General features: G+C 47.0%; 1 protein-coding gene across 6 annotated transcripts; it reads left to right on the forward strand.

The window, feature by feature from the left end:
- The first annotated feature begins 321 nt into the window (after positions 1–321).
- On the forward strand, positions 322–10,096 carry Zfp46 (zinc finger protein 46). 6 transcript variants are annotated; one of them, XM_006538728.1, is made up of 4 exons: positions 322–1,249; positions 2,061–2,635; positions 3,343–3,469; positions 6,117–10,006. In XM_006538728.1, the coding sequence occupies exons 2-4, from the start codon at positions 2,603–2,605 to the stop codon at positions 7,367–7,369; spliced, it is 1,413 nt and encodes a 470-aa protein (XP_006538791.1). In that variant the 5' UTR covers positions 322–1,249; positions 2,061–2,602; the 3' UTR covers positions 7,370–10,006. The 6 variants fall into 6 exon arrangements, with proteins under 6 accessions (XP_006538791.1, XP_006538795.1, NP_001343237.1 ...); NM_001356308.1 differs by having other exon boundaries at positions 830–1,249; positions 2,581–2,635; positions 3,226–3,469; positions 6,117–10,096; NM_001370651.1 differs by having other exon boundaries at positions 830–1,249; positions 2,581–2,635; positions 6,117–10,096.
- The last annotated feature ends 10,435 nt before the right edge of the window (positions 10,097–20,531 follow it).

The following is a 20,531-nucleotide window of genomic DNA, read 5'->3' on the forward strand; positions in this document are numbered from 1 at the left end:
AGAAGGGAGGGAGGGAGGGAGGGAGGGAGAGAGAGAGAGAGAGAGAGAGAGAGAGATAAGTCCTTATACTGCCTGGCTCCAGGCTAGTACCTGGGGTAGAGACAGGCAGGCTGTTGCTAGGTAACTGCTGGGCGGAGCCTAGAGGGATGCTAACCACCACCACCACCAGTAATTCCAGCAGGAACCGAACACTCTCTTCTGGCTTCTCCAGGCACCTGTACTCACATGCTCATATCCCTCCCCTTTATAAATAATTAAAGATAAAATAAAATTTAAAAAAGGAAATGGGCCTGGAGAGATTTTTCTGAAAGATACCCAGCCTAGGTCTGTCCAATCTTTATGCCCATATTCTGGCTGTTGTAAATCCTTCAGGATTCTAACTCACATGGTGGCTGGATACATTTTACAGTAGGTAGAATAGTGCAATTTTGTGGCATCGAAACATTTTTTAGTCCTACCCTTGGGAGCACAAGAGAAGCACAGGTAGAAGAGATTCATTGTGGCTGGTAGGGGTCCTGCTAGTTTGTTTTTTTTTTAGACCCCTGAGTCATGTAGCCATAAATAACTGGGCATTGGGAACAGAACACTCTAATAAAAGCATGGCCGGGAATCTTATTTGGAAAAAAAAAATTCCCCAAGTCCTTCAGTGTGTGTGGATGTATCTGTAAAACAAAAGAAAAGTCCCTTTTCCCAGCCTAGGCAGAGAAGTCTCCCGTTCAGTCAGAGACAACAGGCGTCTGGGCATCAAGCCAAGGTTTGGGGATATTTATAACTTGAAGAGGGTGGGAGTCCCTAATAAGCTGCTATATTCTTTTTCCATCACTTCCCTCTCCAAGGCTACAGCAAGCTGGGAGCTCTTCCCCACACAGAATCCCTGTTTTGCTTAGCCCTCGCCTTCCATTGTCTAATTCCTTCATCCCCGCTAGGGAAAGGAAAGGCTACAAGTCCTTCCATTTGGAGGATTCTGAGTGAATGCAGCATAGCCAACGCTGATGTTTCTTGGCCAGCTGTTGTGGCCTCGGAGATCTGTTTATGAGATTGTTGTTTCCCGGAGCTATAGAACAGTCTCTGCAGTCTTGAAGCTTTGTGCTCATCCTACAACCAAACCCTGCCCTTTGCCTGTTAATCCATGGATTCGGATTTCTATTCATGGCCCTGAGATCTCTGGAATCTGCTGGTGATATCTAGAACCTTTCTGAACGTCAGGCCTCTTTAGATCTCTGAGGAGCCAGCGACCACAGACCAGGAGGTAAGCCTGTCCGTTCTGTCCTAATCTGGTTTTGTGATTTCTTTGAAACAGAGACTACTAGCATCCTTAGGACTCCAGGTTGTCGCAGGCCTAAGGTTTTCATGATGTTGGGAGGTCTCCAAGATTCCTTTCAGCAGAGACACCCTCAAGAGTACCAAGTCCCTGAGTCTCCCACTCCAGGGCCAGCTATTTCCCTACACACCCTACCCCACCCCCCCGCTTCTGATTTCAATGTTTTGGCGACTTAGATGGGTGCACTTGAGCTCCGTCTCTATAAAAGAGCTCGAGACGCTCCCTACAGGGTTAACGTTGGAACACCCTGGGCCGGGCCGCGGACAGCACTCCAGCACCGGACAGGGGACGCGAGGCCTCGTGGGATATGTAGTCTGGGGTGGGTTGTGACTGCCGGAAGGCCTACTGGGAGTTGTAGTTCTCAGTATCCAGAAAGCGAGAGCTTCAGGCGGTGTTGGGAGTCCGTGGGCGGGGCCCAAAGTTCCATCCCGGCCAGGGAGTCTCCCAAGGGAGGGAAAAGAAGCCTTTTCCCGCTCTGGCCTGGGCTGTCAAATGAGGGGTGATCTCAGCTGAGGTCAGCCCGAGCTTCCACACTCAATCTAACCTCGCGGATAATATATGACTCAAAGATGGTCGTAGGGCCATGAGAAAAAAAAAAAAACACAGACGCTTCCTTTGCTGAGTCGTGCTGTGGTTTCCGAGAAAAAAGTATGTGTGGGGGTATTCTCACTGGTCTTGAAGGTCGCGGTCCTGTCTCTTCCCTTTTGTTCTTTTCCCTCCCCTGCTCTTGGCTGCTAAGTGGCCTTTGTACGCCAGAGTGAAACTCCAAGTCCCGTCAGGCCGCGAGGTGCGCGCACGCGTGATGGAGCTACCCGGCCACGCCGCAGGAGGAGGGCTGATGGTTTGGCTTCTGATTGGTCAGATATTTTACGATTTCTTTTCGCTGATTGGCTGGGATTGCTGCCGGAAAGGTCCCAGCCCGGAGATGGCAGAGCAGAGGCGTTCTATGGGCTGGGTTGAAAGCCTCCTCCCTTGAATTGCATCGGCCTGACCCCCCAGCCTAGGGGGCACCCAGCCAGTGCCTGCCCTCTCCTACCCTAACGTTGCACGTACTCGATATTAACCGAGACACGGAGAGTGGGTGACTCTTCGGGAGTCAGAGAGGAGAGTGACCAGTCCTGGGCCTTCCCCTCATACCCTGCGACCAGAACTCCAGCCCTAGGGAGTAGTGGGCAGGGCCTCTTGCCGCGCCTCACGTCCTGCTTTTCGCCTCCTTCAACGTTGTCTGCTAGCTGGTTTTCCTGCTCTCTCTCTCCCAGGAGACGAACGCTTGAGCCCGAGATGGCAGCCACCCTGCTCATGTCTGGGACTCAGGTAAGCCCCGAGGGCTCTGCTTACCCATCTTGCCCGGTGTTTCCCCGTCTGCAAACCCCTATAGGAAATTCCCTGGGATAAGCTCATTTTGCTATTCTGCTTAGTATACGGGCTTCGAGTTGGCTAATATAACCATATACAAGCATATATAGAACACCCACTGTAAGACTAAATACTGAGGAGAATAAAACCAAACAAGATGGGTGGTACCCTTCTTGCCAACAATCTGTAGGGAGAACGGTGTGTCCGGTTAACCTGGATGCGATATGGTAAGTATTCTGTTGGCCTGAGCAAGGACGTATTGTGGTGTGGGAAATAGTAAGTCGAGGAGTGGTTAATTCTAGATGTGGTGTCCAAGGATGGAGCGAAGAGTGATAAAGGGTGGGGAGAAACAGAACAGCAGTTGGCTCTAGAACTGGGCCATAAAGACGAGAATTTCACTGGTCTAAGAAAAGGAGAGCCTTGTATGTAAGGGTCCAAAGTGGGCAGGGACGGCCTGAGCGGGAAGCTAGTAGATTGCCCCTGTCTTTTGACCACATGTCTTTTTTTCTTCTTTCTTTATTATTTTTTTTTTCCTTCGGACTCTACAGATGAGACTTAATGCCACTGCCTTCTCGACATTTCTAACCATGTCTCTAATTTCAAGAAGAAAAGCTGGTTCTAAACTCCTAGATACCAAGTAGTGAGGAAGCGTTGTGTGATTTCAGGCCCCTGTGACATTTGAAGATATGGCCATGTACCTCACTCGGGAAGAATGGAGACCTCTGGATCCTACACAGAGAGATCTTTACAGGGATGTGATGCAGGAGAATTACGGAAATGTTGTCTCACTGGGTGAGTGAGGACTTTTATCTTGTCTTACCTCTTAGGGGTTTTGAAACTGTCAGAACGGCTTAGGTCTTTTCGATACAGCCTTGTTTGTTGTTAAGGAAAACCACACGGTTAGTTACCTGCTTTGGTGCTCATTCAAATCTTTAAGTGTGGGAAGATCCGTGTTTCCCAGTCTTAAATGAAAAGTAAAGTTTCTGCCGTTTCCGAGACTCTGAGGATTCTCGTGCCCTGAGTCATTAGCGGCTCTGTGGCCTGTTTGTACAGATTACTGACCAAACAGGTCTTACACTCTGGTGCTCGCCAGGACATAAATGCCCTATAAATGGTGCTTTTTCTCTGGGGCGCTGGAAGATGAGGGCTCTGAGGTGGGTTCACAGGAGGACAGAAACCTCCCTTCTATGTTTGTTTTGGCTCCATAGCTGCAGCGTTGCTTCAGGTACTTTAGGTCGGTTCTTGTCTAGAGATCTTTCAGAGGCGATCATCCTTCAAGTGTGTCTTCTTTCTTTTTCCTTTTATTATGTGTAAGTACACTGTAGCTGTCTTCAGATGCACCAGAAGAGGGCATCAGATTTCATTACGGATGGTTGTGAGCCACCATATGGCTGCTGGGATTTAAACTCAGGACCTTCAGAAGAGCAGCCAGTGCTTTTAACTGCTGAGCCATCTCTCCAGCCCCAGTCTTGTTTCAGAAGAACCACTGAATAGTCAGCTCACAGATCCTATTCAGAGGAGAAGTCGTGAGGCTGCAGATGCAGCTCGGTTGGTAGAGCGCTTGCTTAGCAGACTTGAAGCCCTGGGTTTCATCCTCAGTCCGGCATACAGCCAGACATAGGACTGAGATATTTTAAAATGTTTTTATTCTCAGAACAGAAGGCGACCTGACAGGTTTTCTTTGCTTGGACTCTCTCTCTCTCTGATGTCCCAGTTTCCTTGGAGTCTTCTTTTTATTTTTTATTCATTTTTAGGTGATACTAATAATGAGTTTCATTTTGACATTTTCATATACACGTGTCCAAACACTTGATCTGATTTGCTCCCCTCCCCTACTTCCTTGAGCTCTTGTCCCTTGAATTGTTCTTTAAAGGCAGCAACAACTCCAATACCAAACACAAAGTGAACAAATCCAGGAACAGGTGGAAGAGATGCCTCAAATGTTAAGAGTGGACATTGCTTTTGCTGAGGTGCTGAGTTCAGTTCCCAGTACCCATAGCAGGCACCTTACAACCACTGGTATTTCTAGCTCCAGGGGATTAGATGCCCTCTTCTGGCTCCTGAAGGCATATGCAATCACATGTACACATACTCCAACCTAGATGCATACACATAATTAAACGTGAAGTAAAGATTCAACAGCCATCACTATGTTATTTACTCAGACCTATTTTAAGTAGAACCTAACTATATCATCCCACCCAACAAAAAAAGAGAATGAGAAAAGAAAGAAAGGAGCGTCTTTTAAAAGATACACTCTTGAATCCCTACAGTCTGTCTCAGGAACATTTCTTAGATAGAATTACCAAAAGATTTTTTTCTTACCCAGATAAATGTAGGGGGAGGATTAGTAACTGTTTTCATTGTTTAGTTGCTCCTTGTAATGTGTGTGTATGTTCTGTCTGAGTGTGTGTTGTGTACCACGTGCATGCCTGGTGCCCATGGAGGCCACAAGAGGGTGTCAGATCCCCTGGAACTGGAGTTGCAAACAGTTGTGGGTGCTGGGAACTGAGCTCAGGTCCTCTGCAAGAGACCGTTGAGCCATCTCTCAGGCTCCTCAAGGTTGTTATCTCAGGGCTCCTTGGGTCCTTTAATGTATTATTAAACATTTGGATTTCTGTGTGTGTGTGTGTGTGTGTGTGTGTTTGTTTGTGCACGTGTGATGGGGTAGATGCGTGTGTGTGCACATGGATGTGCAGATAACATTTGCCTGGGTGTAAGCCAGGGCTTCACTCTCAGCTCCTTCCTCTGTCCGTTTCCACCTTACTTTTGAGACACAGTCTCTCATTGGACCTGGAGCTAGCTCTTTCAGTGAGACTGGCGGGCAAGCCCCAGGATCCACTTGACCATCACCTTAAGCTCTGGGATTAATGGTATGTGCAGTTTTTATGTGTGTGCCTGATATCCCACACCAGATTCTAATGTTTGTACAACAAATACTTTCCTCTCTAAACTATCTTCCCAGCCTCTCTTAGGTTTTCAGTTTGTTTGTGGCTAGTTAGTAAACTAATTTACCCATAGGGTCTTTTCAGGGAACATACCTATTACATACAGTTTTCTCTCATGTACTAAGAAACCTGATTTGATGGGGTGATGGCGCACACCTTTAATTTCAGCAGTCGGGAGGCAGAGGTAGGTTGATCTTTGAGTTCTATGCCAGTCTGGTCCACAGAGCAAGTTCCAGGATAGCTAGGACTACATACAGAGAAACCCTGTTTTGAAAAACTAAGAGAGAGAGAGAGAGAGAGAGAGATAGCGAGCGAGCCAGAGCGAGAGCCAGCGCGCTCAGTACCAGGTGGGCGTGGTGGAGCTGAGCTTTAGAAATCCCAGGTTTACTCTCCAGCCCCGGGACTAGAGGGATAACTAACCGTCCTAGTCCAGCGTCTAGAACTCAGCAGGTATGGCCGTGCACTGACCTGACTCTGCACCATCCTTACAGATTTTGAGATCAGGAGCGAGAATGAAGCCAACCCCAAACAGGAGTTTAGTGACGATGTGGAATTCGCGACCATGTCGGAAGAGCCTCTTGAGAATGCCGAGAAGAATCCTGGAAGCGAAGAGGCCTTCGAAAGTGGGGACCAGGCAGAAAGGCCGTGGGGAGACCTGACAGCGGAGGAGTGGGTCAGCTACCCTCTCCAGCAAGTCACTGACCTGCTTGTCCACAAGGAAGCGCACGCGGGCATCCGCTACCACATTTGTTCTCAGTGTGGGAAAGCCTTCAGTCAGATTTCAGACCTCAATCGCCACCAGAAGACGCACACGGGAGACAGGCCCTACAAGTGCTACGAGTGCGGGAAGGGCTTCAGCCGCAGCTCCCACCTCATCCAGCACCAGAGGACGCACACGGGCGAGCGGCCCTACGACTGCAACGAGTGCGGGAAAAGCTTCGGCCGCAGCTCGCACCTCATCCAGCACCAGACGATCCACACCGGCGAGAAGCCTCACAAGTGCACCGAGTGCGGCAAAAGCTTCTGCCGCCTCTCCCACCTCATCCAGCACCAGCGGACCCACAGCGGGGAGAAGCCGTACGAGTGCGAGGAGTGCGGCAAGAGCTTCAGCCGCAGCTCCCACCTCGCCCAGCACCAGCGGACTCACACGGGCGAGAAGCCCTACGAGTGCCACGAGTGCGGGCGGGGCTTCAGCGAGCGCTCCGACCTCATCAAGCACTACCGCGTGCACACCGGGGAGCGGCCCTACAAGTGCGACGAGTGCGGGAAGAACTTCAGCCAGAACTCCGACCTGGTGCGGCACCGCCGGGCGCACACCGGGGAGAAGCCCTACCACTGTAACGAGTGCGGGGAAAACTTCAGCCGCATCTCCCACCTCGTCCAGCACCAGCGGACTCACACGGGCGAGAAGCCGTACGAGTGCACGGCCTGCGGGAAGAGCTTCAGCCGCAGCTCGCACCTCATCACGCACCAGAAGATCCACACCGGGGAGAAGCCCTACGAGTGTAACGAGTGCTGGCGAAGCTTTGGGGAAAGGTCCGACCTCATCAAGCACCAGCGAACCCACACGGGAGAAAAGCCCTACGAATGTGTGCAGTGCGGAAAGGGCTTCACGCAGAGCTCCAACCTCATCACGCATCAGAGAGTGCACACAGGAGAGAAGCCTTACGAATGTACCGAGTGTGATAAGAGTTTCAGCCGGAGCTCAGCGCTTATTAAACACAAGAGAGTTCATACCGACTAGGCCCTGTAACCCCGGGTAAGAAAGGACTCGTTTGGAGGCCAAGTGACGTTTTGATATCAGCGGGCTTCCTTAAGACAGCTCTTTTGTTTTTAATGCTCTGGCTTCCCTAGTTATGGGCTACAGTCTAAAACACAAAAGAAAGCAACCCTTTTGAAATTCTGACCCACAGCTTCCAGGATGCTGTCCCCTCCTCCAAAACGGTGATGTTTATTCACTGATTATCATATGAATTGCTTCATCAAAGTCAGCCCCCTCCTTGAGAGCTGAAGACCAGAGGACAAGATGCTGGCGGATGCTCAGGCCTGGAGATGGAGTACATCTTTAATTTTTTTTTTTCTCTCTCGTATCTTTGACCCAGGAGAAATAGGATGGTCACAACTGCTTTGGCAGAAGGCAGGTGGCCTTGCCCTGAGCTGCAACTGTTGACAAGCTGTAGTGGCTGGGCTCACACACATCCCTTCCAAAGGGCTCTTTTTTTATTATTATTTTATTTTATTTTGAGTAGCTCACCTTCATATCTAAACCTCTCCTTGTGCACAGGATTCTGCCTGCTGAAAGCAGTGATCACAGGGTTTCTCCTTGTTTCTCACTTGGGTATAGCTTGCATGTTTTTGAAAGCTGACCGAAGATACAATGTAACAGGAAACGGGAAACTGGAGGCACAGGTTCAAGGACCAAGGGCCCATGGGCGGTGACGTCAGCAAGAGATAGCCATCGAGACTGCCATTCATCAGGCTTCTGTATTTTCTTCAATAATCACTTTAGGGATCCTAGCAGGGAAACTGCCTTTAGGAAAAGATAGGTCTGGAAGTCCTGGTGGAGTGGAAGTAGGAAGTGAACTGACCGCCCCAGGGAAGGGAGCCCAGAACTCTTCCCAGGGAACAGCAGTCGGTACTGTGGTCTTTGCCATCTAGCCTTTAAGATCACTCGCCCCTGCACTGCTAACTCTAGGGCTTGAGAGGGCCACACCCCAGTCTTTCTCTTAGCTTGCATAAAGGCATGCGTATGTACAGTAAAACGTGTATTCTGATAGCAGAATCTGAAGTCATAATCAGCATGTTCCTGCGTGATGTAGATCATAAGCTAGAACTGTAGACATAACTCTGATGTGAGAAGTGTCCTTTATTTTATTTTCTTTCTTTTGTTACGGAGAGAAAGGTTTAGCATCAGTGCTCAAGCACCATGCGCTCCTTAAGGTTTGGTTTTGTACAGAACTAAGCACTTGTGTGGATGTGTCCACCAGTGGCGAGAGAGTGACTGGACACTCAGGTCCTTGGCCTTCCTCAGACTGAATTATCTTCCGTGATGAGTGGCCTCATCCGAAGACACGAATAGACCTATGGAGGAATGTGTTTGCGGCGACACAAATAGTGAAACGAGTTGACCAGCGTAGCCCAGTACTTCAGTTCTCCTTAGATAGCCCAGATGTTGGTGCTTATTCAGCCCCGAGGGGATGGAGAGGAGTTGGCACCCAGGGAGCTGGGACTTCCAGTGTGTGTGTGTGTGTGTGTGTGTGTGCGCGCGCGCGAGTGCGTGTATGAATTTAAAGAGTCCCAGTGTATTTCTATGGTGCTTTGTTGCAAAGTTGCAAGTGTAATTTTTATTATTATTATTTTTTTTTACTAAGAAAACCCTTTTTGTTAAAGTTCTTTAGGATTTGGCACTTAAAGCCCAGTGCTTTCGTCACAGAGAGTCACTGTGGCCACAGCTGGATGATACCATATCACTAGTGACAACCTGAAAAGCAACCGAAGGAGCAACCACTCAGAGGGCCTCTAAGTGGGCACTCCCATTAGAGGGCAGACTTGGGGCAGGGCACATGGTTTCTATTCTGTACAAAATGGAGCCTACTGTGGGTATTCATACTTTAACTGTTAGGTGACTACATGTTCTTGGTAACTAAACTCGGATGTATCTTCTGTATCAGTGCAGCCGATGACTTGGGTGCAGTTCAGCGGTCTCCCATTGCTTCTTTGAGCCTCATAAGTGTCTGCCTGGGAGTGGCTTGTAGAAGACAGACCCTCTGACCCAGCTTCATTGCACCCCGTTTCCCTCCTCGGTTCCTAAAACTAACACACACGCACACGTGCACACACACACATACACTAACACACACACATGCATACACACACACACACACACACACATACACACACACACGCACGCGCCTGTGCACCCCCACCATGACCACGCAGCCCCAGCCCTTGAAGGCTATGCTGAATCCCATTTGCTGCTTTTGCCTTCTAAGAGATGAAAGGTTCCCAGAAGGTTCCCGATGGCCTTCCCATCTCTTCATATCCGTACACTCCAGCTGGGTGGCTTAAAAGGCAGTGGCCGTGCCAGCTCAGTCCACTCCGCTGTGGTCAGCCGCTCCCCTCCCTGTGCTGAGCTGCGGAAGTCATACAAGCACCACACTTCACTTAACGCTATGTGCATGCCCTCTGTTCGCAAGTCCCTGGCCGTTTCTGCACACACCAGACAGTCTGTGCCTGTGTTCTATGGTTGTGGAGAGTGGATGAGCAGATAAATCTGTAGAGCAGATTCCCTTGGTATTGGTCAACCATCCTAGTGTCTTGTCTATAGCTGTATTATCTTAACAATATTCTATAATTAAAGGTATAATTTTTAAACTCAAAACCACTGAGTTATCTTGGTAATCTCAAACTCATTGATAGTAGAGCCTCTCATTTTCATGAGATTCATTAAAATCGTGCATGATCATCTTTACATTTATGCTGTGCAGGTTGTACAGTTAGTTTGCATAGGCTTTCCAGTAGGAGTTGAGGGCACACTGTCTTGAACTCTGAATATGCTACATCTGGTCCGGTCAGTGTGAAAACCTGAATAGATTCCTAAGGAGTCATGGCCGTGGCAAAAGCAACATGAAAGTATAGCTTATTAGCTTTGCAGGAAAGAGGAAAACACGCCAAAAGTAAAAATTAGAGTTCTTGTTTTAAAAAGAGAGTTTCTGGAAACACAGCAGGAACCAGTGCTAGGCATAGTGGTATACACATTATATCCCGACTCTCGGGAGGCAGAGTCAGGCGGAGCTCATGAGTCTGAAGTCAGCCTAGTCTACGTGTAGGAAGGCCCTGTCTACAAACCAACAAAACAAAACAAAAACTAAAAACCATTAAAATGGCTAGGAAGGTGGCTCGGTGGGTAAAGATGCTTCTAGTGGAATCCTGATGACCCAAGTTCAACTCCTGTCACCCACATGGCAGAAACGAATGGCATGTGCTAACCCCACCCCCAGTAAGTTAGTAAAAGGGACAAAAAAAATAGTAAAACATGAGACCATCTCTTAAAAACAGAGCTTGTGGTTCAAGACAAGTAGGGGCTGGAGAGGTGGCTCAACAGCTAAGAACACCGCTTGTTTTCTCTAAGGACTCAGGTTTCATTCCAAGACCCCACACAGTGCCTCACAAAGGTCCGTGACTCCAGAGGACCAAGACTATCTTCTAACCTCTGTAGGCACCAGGCACACACATGCAGGCAAAACTGCCATATATATATATTGTTTCTCCATGGAATATATATATATTGTTTCTCCATGGAACTAGCTCTGTAAGCCATACTGCCCTGAACTCACAGAAATTCGCCTGCTTCTGCCTTCTGAGTGCTGGGATCAAAGGCATATGCAACCACCCCCTGGCCCAAAAGAAAACTCTTTTTAAGAAGACCAGAGCACATTTTGTCTAAGACAGTGATGATGGATATACAGAGTGTGGCCATAACTTTTAAATTACTTATAAGTAATTTCTTTTTTTTTAAAGATTTATTTATTTATTTTAATGTATATGAGTACACTGCCACTCTCTTCAGACACACCAGAAAGGGGCATCAGATCCCACTATAGATGGTTGTGAGCCACCATGTGGTTTCTGGGAATTGAACTTAGGACCTCTGGAAGAGCAGTCAATGCCCTTAACCGCTGAGCTATCTCTCCAGCTGCTAAGTTTTTTCTTAATAACTTGTACTTTTTTTAGTGGCAGGTCAGCCAGGACAGAGGTAGTGGGAAGAAATGCTTTATGTCTTCATAATTGGGAGACTACAGACATTAAAGGGAAATGATTTAGCCTGTAGCTTAGACTCAGCAAAGAAAAGATACTTTAATATCTGGCAGTAAGATGGCTCAAAGGGTAGAGGGGCTTGCCACCAAACCTGGCCACCTGAGTTTGAATCCCTGAACCCCTGAGTGTGACAGTGTGAGAACAGGTTCCCACTTGTCACTGTTCCATCCCTCACACATGTAATAAACTTTTTAAGACTTAAGCTGTTTCTTGCTAGGCATGGTGCCATAGCAGACCAGGGCTTTGGGACTAGGCTGGGCAACATTGAAAGACTCCGATGGCTTGGTGGTCAAGAGCACTGGCCGCTCTTCTAGAGCACCTGGGTTTGATTTCTAGCACCCCTATGGCACTTCCAAACCATCTATAACTCCAGTCCTAGGGGATTGGATGTCCTCTGGTACTGTTTGTGGTGGACAAACACACATTAGGCAAATCCTCATTATACATTTAAAAATAATTGTAAAGTTAAAAAAAAAAAAAAAGCTGGGCATGGTGGCGCACACCTTTAATCTTAGCACTCAGGAGGCAGAGGCAGGCGGGATCACTGAGTTCCAGGTCAAACCAGTCTACAGAGTGAGTTCCAGGACAGCCAAAGCTACACAGAGAATCCCTCTCTCAAAATGAAAAAAAAAAAAAATAGAAAGAAAAGTGTGGGGGCTGCTGGGAATGCCATCAGTAGAACAGTGGGTACTTAGCATGGGGAGTTTGAACTTCAGTTCCAAAGCACAGGCAAAACCCTCTGCCAGCTCAGCATCTTAAGTGGCCAGAAAGGAGTTAAAACGTTAACTCACCAGAAGTTTAACAGGGAATCTCCGGTGTGCGTGTTTCGGATGTTACTGTCTCTGCAGCGTTCCTGGCAAAGCAAACTTGCTCAGGCGTGAACTGTCCTCCAGCAGTGGAGGGGTGCAGAGGGAGCTCAGAGCTGTTTCCAGGCTGGTAGGGCTCCAGGGAGGACACCAACCTGCTTATCTGCTAACTGGCTCTCCGGTGTGTCTGAAGCTCCAGCTTCCACACCCTAGAGGAAACAGGCCCTTAGGAGGCTTGTGTTAGAACTCTCTAGGAGCCTCCAATTCCACCTGCGCTCATGTGTGCATACCTACACACATTCGTGTGGACACAGACACACACAACACATACATAAACACACACCATTTTAAATGATAATTAAATCTTAGGCCTCTTAGACTAGATGTATATATACACCTGTAATCCTGGCATGCAGGAGGCAGAGACAGGTGGGTGACAAGTGGATCGCTGGAGCGTCAATATTTAAAACAAACAAGCAAAAACAATTTGCCAGACCTGATGACACACCTGTAATCCCAGCTGACTCTGGAGGTGTAGACAGAATTGGGGTACACAGTCAGACCCTATCAGAATCAGGGCGAGGAAGGGAAGGAGATAGGGGCTCTTAGAAACTACCAACAGTAACTGGAGAGATGGTTCAGTGGGTAAGAGCACTGACTGCTCTTCTAAAGGTCATGAGTTCAAATCCCAGCAACCACATGGTGGCTCACAACCATCCGTAATGAGATCTGACGCCCTCTTCTGGTGTATCTGAAGACAGCTACGGTGTACTTACATATAATAATAAATAAATTAAACAAACAAAAAAAAAGAAGCTACCAACAGATAAAAACAAAACAGTGCAAGACAATGTAGGGAGTTCATTTGTTTTGTTTTCAAATTTGGCATCATTTCCAACATCTCTAAAGGTAGTTTGCTGTTTTGCGTTTGCCTGGAGTTGGATTGGAAGACATGATCACAACTCTTGCTTGGGCTTCACCACAGCCTCTGCAGCTGCTGCCTCTCAGTAGCTCCTGATGGAGATGCCCATACCATCCTTCACAGACCCTTCTCCTCTAGACCCCATGGCTTCTCCTGCAATTTCCTAAGGTAGTCATTGCCCAGTTAGCCCAGCTGGAAGCTTGCATATTATCCTTGTCTCATGCTCTCTGAAGCTCCGGCACCCTCCACCCCCTCCGTCTCCTCAATCAGTGACAACTGCCAATTGCATAGCTATTTAGTCCTATCTGTGTTACCTTTAAACCTTTCCCAAGTCTAGCAACCTTTTCCCCTACTTACATGGTTTACCAAATGACTTAGAGCAATTACTTAGCGCCTCTTTTCTTTGAGTTCTATGAGTTATACCTATTATATTTACCTCATCAAGTTGCAGAGGTTAAATCACCTAATGGTACTCAGAATATTAGCAGTCATCTGGCACCAGGACCACATTTTTCTTAATGAAACAGCCACCTAGCGAGTTCACTCCATTTCCGTCAAATTCAGTCTGCTCTCCCTTGCCTTAGCTCTAATGGTTTTTCTGAAAGGCAAAGAACTTGATCTCCTGCACTGAATGGGGAGAGGGAGGTGTGGGTCTGGAGAGATGGCTTTGTAGTTAAGAGGGCTTTTTTGGGAGGTAGAGGCAGGTGGATCTGTGTGAGATTGAAGCCAGCCAGGTCTACATAGTTCTAGGACAGCCAGGACTACAAACGAAACAACTTTCTCAAAAAACAAAAACAAAAACAAAAACAAAAACAAGAGAGAGAGAGAGAGAGAGAGAGAGGGTTCAGCGGCTGTTCTTCCAGAGTTTCTGAGTTCAATTCCCAGCAACCACATGGTGGCTCACAACCATCTGTAATGAGATCTGACGCCCTCTTCTAGTGTGTCTGAGGACAGCAACAGTGTACTCACATATATAAAACAAATAAATAAATCTTAAAAAAAAAAGAAGAAGAAGAAAGGAAAGAAGCGAAAAGAAGAAGAAAACTTACTGCTCTTTCAGAGGTCCTGGCTTCTGTTCTCAGCATCCACATGGGATTACTGGCACCCACACTTCGGATATCTCAGAACCACTTGTTACTTAGAGGATTCAATGCCCTATGGCTTCCACGTGTTATATGCATATTTTGCAAATAAACTCATGCAGGAGGCACACATACATAATATAATAAACACAAGCTTTTTAAAGGTAGAAAGCGGAGTGGGCATGGAAGCTTGGTGGTGGAGCCCTGCTGGGTGTTTGTGGAGACTTAGGGTTCAAAGCTTAGCAGTGCAAACAAATAAATGAAAAATTAGAAATAAAACCTTTGCAGTTGGGAATGATGTCACGCTCTTTTAATCCCAGCACTGAGGAGGCAGAGGCAGGTGGATCTGTGAGTTCAAGGCCAGCCTGGTCTACATAGAGAGTTCCAGGACAGCCAGGGCTACATGGAGATACCTCAATGAAATGAAATAAAATAAAGCCTTGGCATGTTAGGGCAGAAGAGATGGCCCAGCGGTTGTGTGCTGGCTGCTCTAACAGACAATCAGTTGAGTTTCTAGCACTCACATTAGATGGCTCACACAGGCACACATGTACACATAAATATAAATATTGCCAGCTACAAACAGTGAGGTTCCTCCATGGCTGAAAAGAGGTCTGTGATCTGATTCCACCTCCCCAGCACTTGAATAGCTGCTGCTGTCCACTCTCTCTGAGTAGCTTTCTTCTTTCTTCAAGTTTCTATCGCAACTTCTTCCAGAAAACTAGACCAAGTGTGTCCTTCCTGGTTTTCCTGGATTGAACACAAGTGTTTATCCCTCTTCCTCCCATAAACCTGGAAATCAATGTCTTGCTCCCCTCTCCCCCCTCCCCTCTTCATTTTCCTATCCTTCTTTTCCCTCCCTTCCCCTTTCCTCCCCTCTTCCTTCTCTTCCCCCATCTTCTTCCTTCCTCCCTTCCTTCCTTCTGACAGAGCCTCTCTGTGTAGTCAGGCTAACCTTGAATTCCTGATTCTCCTGTGTCTGCCTCCCACGTGCTGGGATTGCAGATGGACTCTCTGCATTGGGATAAGTCTCAACTTCTCCTCATGATCTCTTGAATCCTGGGCCTTTGCTACTGAGATTGCACCTTCTCCAATGGCCTTTCCTAGCCTTTCCCACAGCCTCAGCCACTCTCCATGACTTCCTAACACCTTCAAAACCAGTACCACCTGAGTGACTCCTACACATTACCAAGTTTGGCTGCCAGCCTACAGTACACCCTTGGCCTTCTCTGGAACACAACCTCTGTGTGCTGCCTCTTAGGAAAACTTTCCAGAAAATTTCACCTCAATGGCGCAAATGCCTTCTTAATCACCACTAATTTCTAAGCTCCAGCTGAGCAGCATTGAGTATCCCAGCAAAGCAAGGGTTTCACATTAGTAGTTCTGGAATCTTGTTATTCACAGCTGACTCTTCAGCTCCAGCTAAACAGAACATAGACTCTTAGTTCTAAATAACAAATGGCCCTGTAGAGTCTTTAAGTTTTCCTCTGAAACTTAACAAGCCAGGCCTCCATTGTCTGCACCTCGCTCAACATTTTAAACTTCCTACAAAACATCTCACTGTGCTCTCAACACTCAATGACTTTTCTAGTCCAAAGTTCTTCAATCTTCCAAAATAAAAACAAAACAAAACAAAAAATCCAACAAAAAACCAACATAGACATGTCTATCACAGCAATACCCCACTTCTGGTACCAACTTGTCTTAGGTCTATTATTGCTGTGATGAAACACCATGATCAAAGCAACTTGGGGAGGATAGGGGTTATTTTTGCTTACATGTCCACATCATAGTCCATTTGTAAAGAAAGTCAGACCAGGAATTCAAATTAGGCAGGAATCTCAAGGTAGAAGTTAATACAGAGGCCATGGAGGAGTGCTCCTTAATGGCTTGGTTCTTATGGCTTGCTCAGCTGGGTTTCCGATAGAACTCAGGACCACCAGCCCAGGGGTGGCACTACCCACAATGTGCTGGGCCCTCCCACATAGAGCACTATTTTTTTTTTTAAAGATTTATTTATATTTAAGTGCACTGTAGCTGTCCTCAGACACTCCAGAAGAGGGAGTCAGATCTCGATACGGATGGTTGTAAGCCACCATGTGGTTGCTGGGATTTGAACTCCTGACCTTCAGAAGAGCAGTCGGGTGCTCTTACCCACTGAGCCATCTCACCAGCCCCCATAGAGCACTAATTAAGAACACATTTAATCCCAGCATTCAGGAGACAGAGACAGGCAGATTTGTGAGTTCAAGGCCAGCCTGATCTACAGAATAAGTTCCAGGACAGCCAGGGCTTCACAGAAAAACCTGTGTACCCTGTCTCGAAAAAAACAAAAAAACAAAACAACAACAACAACAACAAACAACTATAATTATCAAAATTAAAACCTTAAAGGCTTGCCTACGGACTGATCTTATGGAGGCATTTTCTTCCTCCCTCCCTCCCTCCCTCCCTCCCTCTCTGTCTCCTGAATGCTGGGATTAAATGTGTTCTTAATTAGTGCTCTATGGGGGCTGGTGAGATGGCTCAGTGGGTAAGAGCACCCGACTGCTCTTCTGAAGGTCAGGAGTTCAAATCCCAGCAACCACATGGTGGCTTACAACCATCCGTATCGAGATCTGACCCCTTCCTCCTCCTCCTCCTCTTCTTCTTCTTCTTCTTTTAAATTTCTTTATTCTTTTATGTTATGAGTACACGGTTGCTGTCTTCAGAGACACCAGAAGAGGGTATCAGATCCCATTATAGATGGTTGTGAGCCACCATGTGGTTGCTGGGAATTGAACTCAGGACCTCTGGAAGAGCTCTTAACTGTTGAGCCATTCCTCCCTACCCCCACCCCGCCAGAGGCATTTTCTTTTCTTTCTTTCTTTCTTTCTTTCTTTCTTTCTCTCTTTCTTTTCTTTTTCTTTTTTTCTGAGACAGGGTTTCTCTGTGTAGCCCTGGCTGTCCTGGAACTCACTTTGTAGACCATATTTTCTTTCCTCCTTTCTCTCTCTCTCTCTCTCTTTCTTTCTTTCTTTTTGTTTTTTTTTTCAAGACAGGGTTTCTCTGTATAGCCCTGGCTGTTCTGGAACTCACTTTGTAGACTAGGCTGGCCTCAAACTCAGAAATCCACATGCCTCCGCCTCCCGAGTGCTGGGATTAAAGGTGTGTGCCACCACCACCCGGCCAGCCCCTACTTCTTTTTTTTTAAAGATTTATTTATTTATTATTTGTAAGTACACTGTAGCTGTCTTCAGACACTCCAGAAGAGGGCGTCAGATCTCGTTACGGATGGTTGTGAGCCACCATGTGGTTGCTGGGATTTGAACTCCAAACCTTCGGAAGAGCAGTCGGGTGCTCTTACCCACTGAGCCATCTCACCAGCCCCAGCCCCTACTTCTATATCACAGTTCTATGTGCCCAGGACCTGCAAATTCTGTGCTCAGTTAAGCAGCCCTCTTCAGAGTCTTGTCTCCAGGTCTTGAGGCAGATCAATCTGCTTGTGTGTACTGTACCCTGAGACACTGTCCGGAGATGGATGGAACTTGGATCTGCACACTGCACACTACACATGGATAGGAGGACACCCCTGGAAAAGCACAGAACCCAGTGGTAATGGGAAAGAACGGTCAGGCCTCCGTTTAGAGTCATGTCTCGGTCCTGGTTCCAAGATCACTACTGTACATTTTTCATGAGAGACTTAAAGAGTCAGTACCTTTGAGACCCAGATTACTGAAGTCTGTGGTTTATTGTACAGTTTAGTATGCTCTTAATAGAACAGAGAACACAAAGAAAAGGAATATAGGATGGGAATAAAGACCACAAGAGGCCCCCTTTCTTACTTTGAAGGGCACCAGGCATGCACACAGTACACAGGCATACAGGCAGAAAAAACATCCATGTGCATAAAGTAAAAAAAAAAGTCTAAAGAAGACAAAGACTTTGACTTTCCCGAGCCTCACTGCTTTTGGTGGGGAGTTGGATAAATATATTCATGCCCTATGGGAAAAAAAATCAAGGCATATAAATGACAAATCAAGTGGCCAGTCCATGGCGATGCACACCTTTAATCCCAGCACTCAGGAGGCAGAGGCAGGCAGATCTTTGAGTTTGAGGCCAACCTGCACAGCCAGAGCTACACAAAGAAACCCTGTCTCAAAAACCAACCAACCAAACAAACAAATAAAAGACATATCAAGTGGTAGGAATGAAGAAACTTAAGGGGAATGGCTAGGAACTGAGTTTACAGAAAGTGGCCGTGGAACGTTCCCTTAAAGACAAGTTGTTTGGGGTAGGGGTGTAATGACCAAGCCAGCTCAGTCAGTCAACCGGGTCTCAAGGGAAGGAGTGAGGATTGAAAAGAAAAAAGACAACTAGACAACACTGTAGCATGACTCTCAGTCTGCTTTTATACCATTTTAAGTACAGGCAAAGAATTAGGTCAGTTCTAGGTCAAGGAACAAACAAGGTGATAAACACAAATACTCAAGGTATGAACAAGGCAATAAACACAGTCGTCTGATCACTGCTTCTAGGGGTTTATCAGGCTGTCCAAGATAAAAGAATCGCCTCTTTGCTCTGCTGAGTTTAGCTTGAGCTTTGTATTAGCCGAAATGTAAATATTCTAATCTGAGCCTACTTTCCTGTCATAGTCCAAAGTCAAATTCTTGCCTGAGCTTACTTCTGTGTCCTGGCCCAATGTCAGATTCCTGCCAAGTTTCTAGAAGCTGCCCCCAAAGCTGTCCACAGTGTAAGTCAGCGGCAGACCACTTGCCTGGTACTTATAAAGCTCTGTAATAGACCCCAGACTCGCAAAGAAGGAAGCCACCGTTGCTCTCTAGGCAGAGTTCAGAATAGCAGGATGGGTTCCTTGGAAGAAGGAGCTGAGCACAGGTCTCACAGAGCGAACAGCCACCAGATGGCTGCTGTGGCTGAGCTCAAGGACAAAGGATTGAATGGTGGGGACAAAAGTCATCTTTACAATGGTTTTTGAGACAGGGTCTCCCGCTGTAGCTTGAGCTAGCCTTGGAACTCAATGTGTAGCCCAAGCTGGGTCTGGAAGTTTTCATGAGTCTCCTTCCTTAGCCTTCCAAGTGTTGGGATTACAGCTATGTATGACACTCATGGGGTTAGAAACTGGTTGAGTGTTAAGTATGAATCCAAAGTTCAAGACCAGAGATGTCGCCGTAGATAAAGAAACATGGATGAGCTGAGCATGGTGACATAAGCTGGTTATCCTGGTGCTTAGGAGGCCAAGGCAAGAGGATTGGTAGCCTGGGCTGCATAGTGAGACCTTGTCACAAACAAACAAACAAACAAACAAACACCATCCTTAGCAATTAGTGAGAATACCCCTTACATGGAAATGATAGGGGCTGGAGTTGTAGTCAGTTAGTTGAATGCTTGGCTAGAGTGTTCACAGTCTGGTTCTGGTCTCCCGGCACCACATAAACCCGATGGGACAATGCACCTGTAATCCCAATGCAAGAGAGGCTGAGACAGGAGGATCAGGAGTTCAAAGTCACCCTCAGCGCTACACAGTGAGTTTGAGGACGGCTTAGGTTACATGAGATCCTGTCAAAGAAAAAGAAAAAAAAAAAAAAAGTGGTAGCAAAAGCACGGACAGAAATGAGGAGTATCGGATGGAGTGAGAGGATCGAGACGCATGGAATCCTGGGAACACCGATGGTTAATGCTCTGGAGGAGAGGGGAGGACCAGGAAGGAGGAACCAGGACAGGAGAGTCACCGGGCAAAAGGTCTGTCCCATTTCAAGATGTGCAAGTGAGGGTAAGAGGTCTAGTAAGGTTTGGAATTTGGAAGGCAGTAAATGGAAAAAAACCTTATACTGTGGTTATTATTCACGATAATTACAGAGCACATGCCCCGTCCTGCAGTGGATATTTTCGCTTAAGGGTAATGAGGGCTTAGTTATATACACAGTCTATTTAGTGTTTTGTTGAATTTCCAAACATGTGCTAAAGTTAGACTGAACGCTATAATTACTTCACAGCACCACACTGATCCTGCAAACAAGATTCACAATCCCTGTAGAATTGGATTTGTGAATCTGTGTATTTAACCCGAGTCTTTGAATATGGGTGGTTAACCTTCTCAGACAGGATTTGAGGTAAAGACTTGCACTATCACCTCCGTGGTGTCTATCTCTTCTGCTTGCCTATAATGAAACCTGAAAATAACTAGGGTCGAAGGAGCTGTGTGCACCAGTCAGCTGGAATGTGGCTCCTGCTGAGATATTACCTGTTTTGGTCTCTTTAAAGTGGATGAGGAATTTGGTG

The sequence above is a fragment of the Mus musculus genome, chromosome 4, assembly GCF_000001635.26.
Source record: "Mus musculus strain C57BL/6J chromosome 4, GRCm38.p6 C57BL/6J".
NCBI lineage: Eukaryota > Metazoa > Chordata > Mammalia > Rodentia > Muridae > Mus > Mus musculus.

Excerpts from the sequence above, each read along its gene's own strand:
- Zfp46 (XM_006538728.1), top strand. The coding sequence starts at position 2,603 with ATGGCAGCCACCCTGCTCATGTCTGGGACTCAG. Across the intron at positions 2,636-3,342 it reads TGCTCATGTCTGGGACTCAG|GCCCCTGTGACATTTGAAGA; the intron begins GTAAGCCCCGAG and ends GTGTGATTTCAG. Across the intron at positions 3,470-6,116 it reads CGGAAATGTTGTCTCACTGG|ATTTTGAGATCAGGAGCGAG; the intron begins GTGAGTGAGGAC and ends CCATCCTTACAG.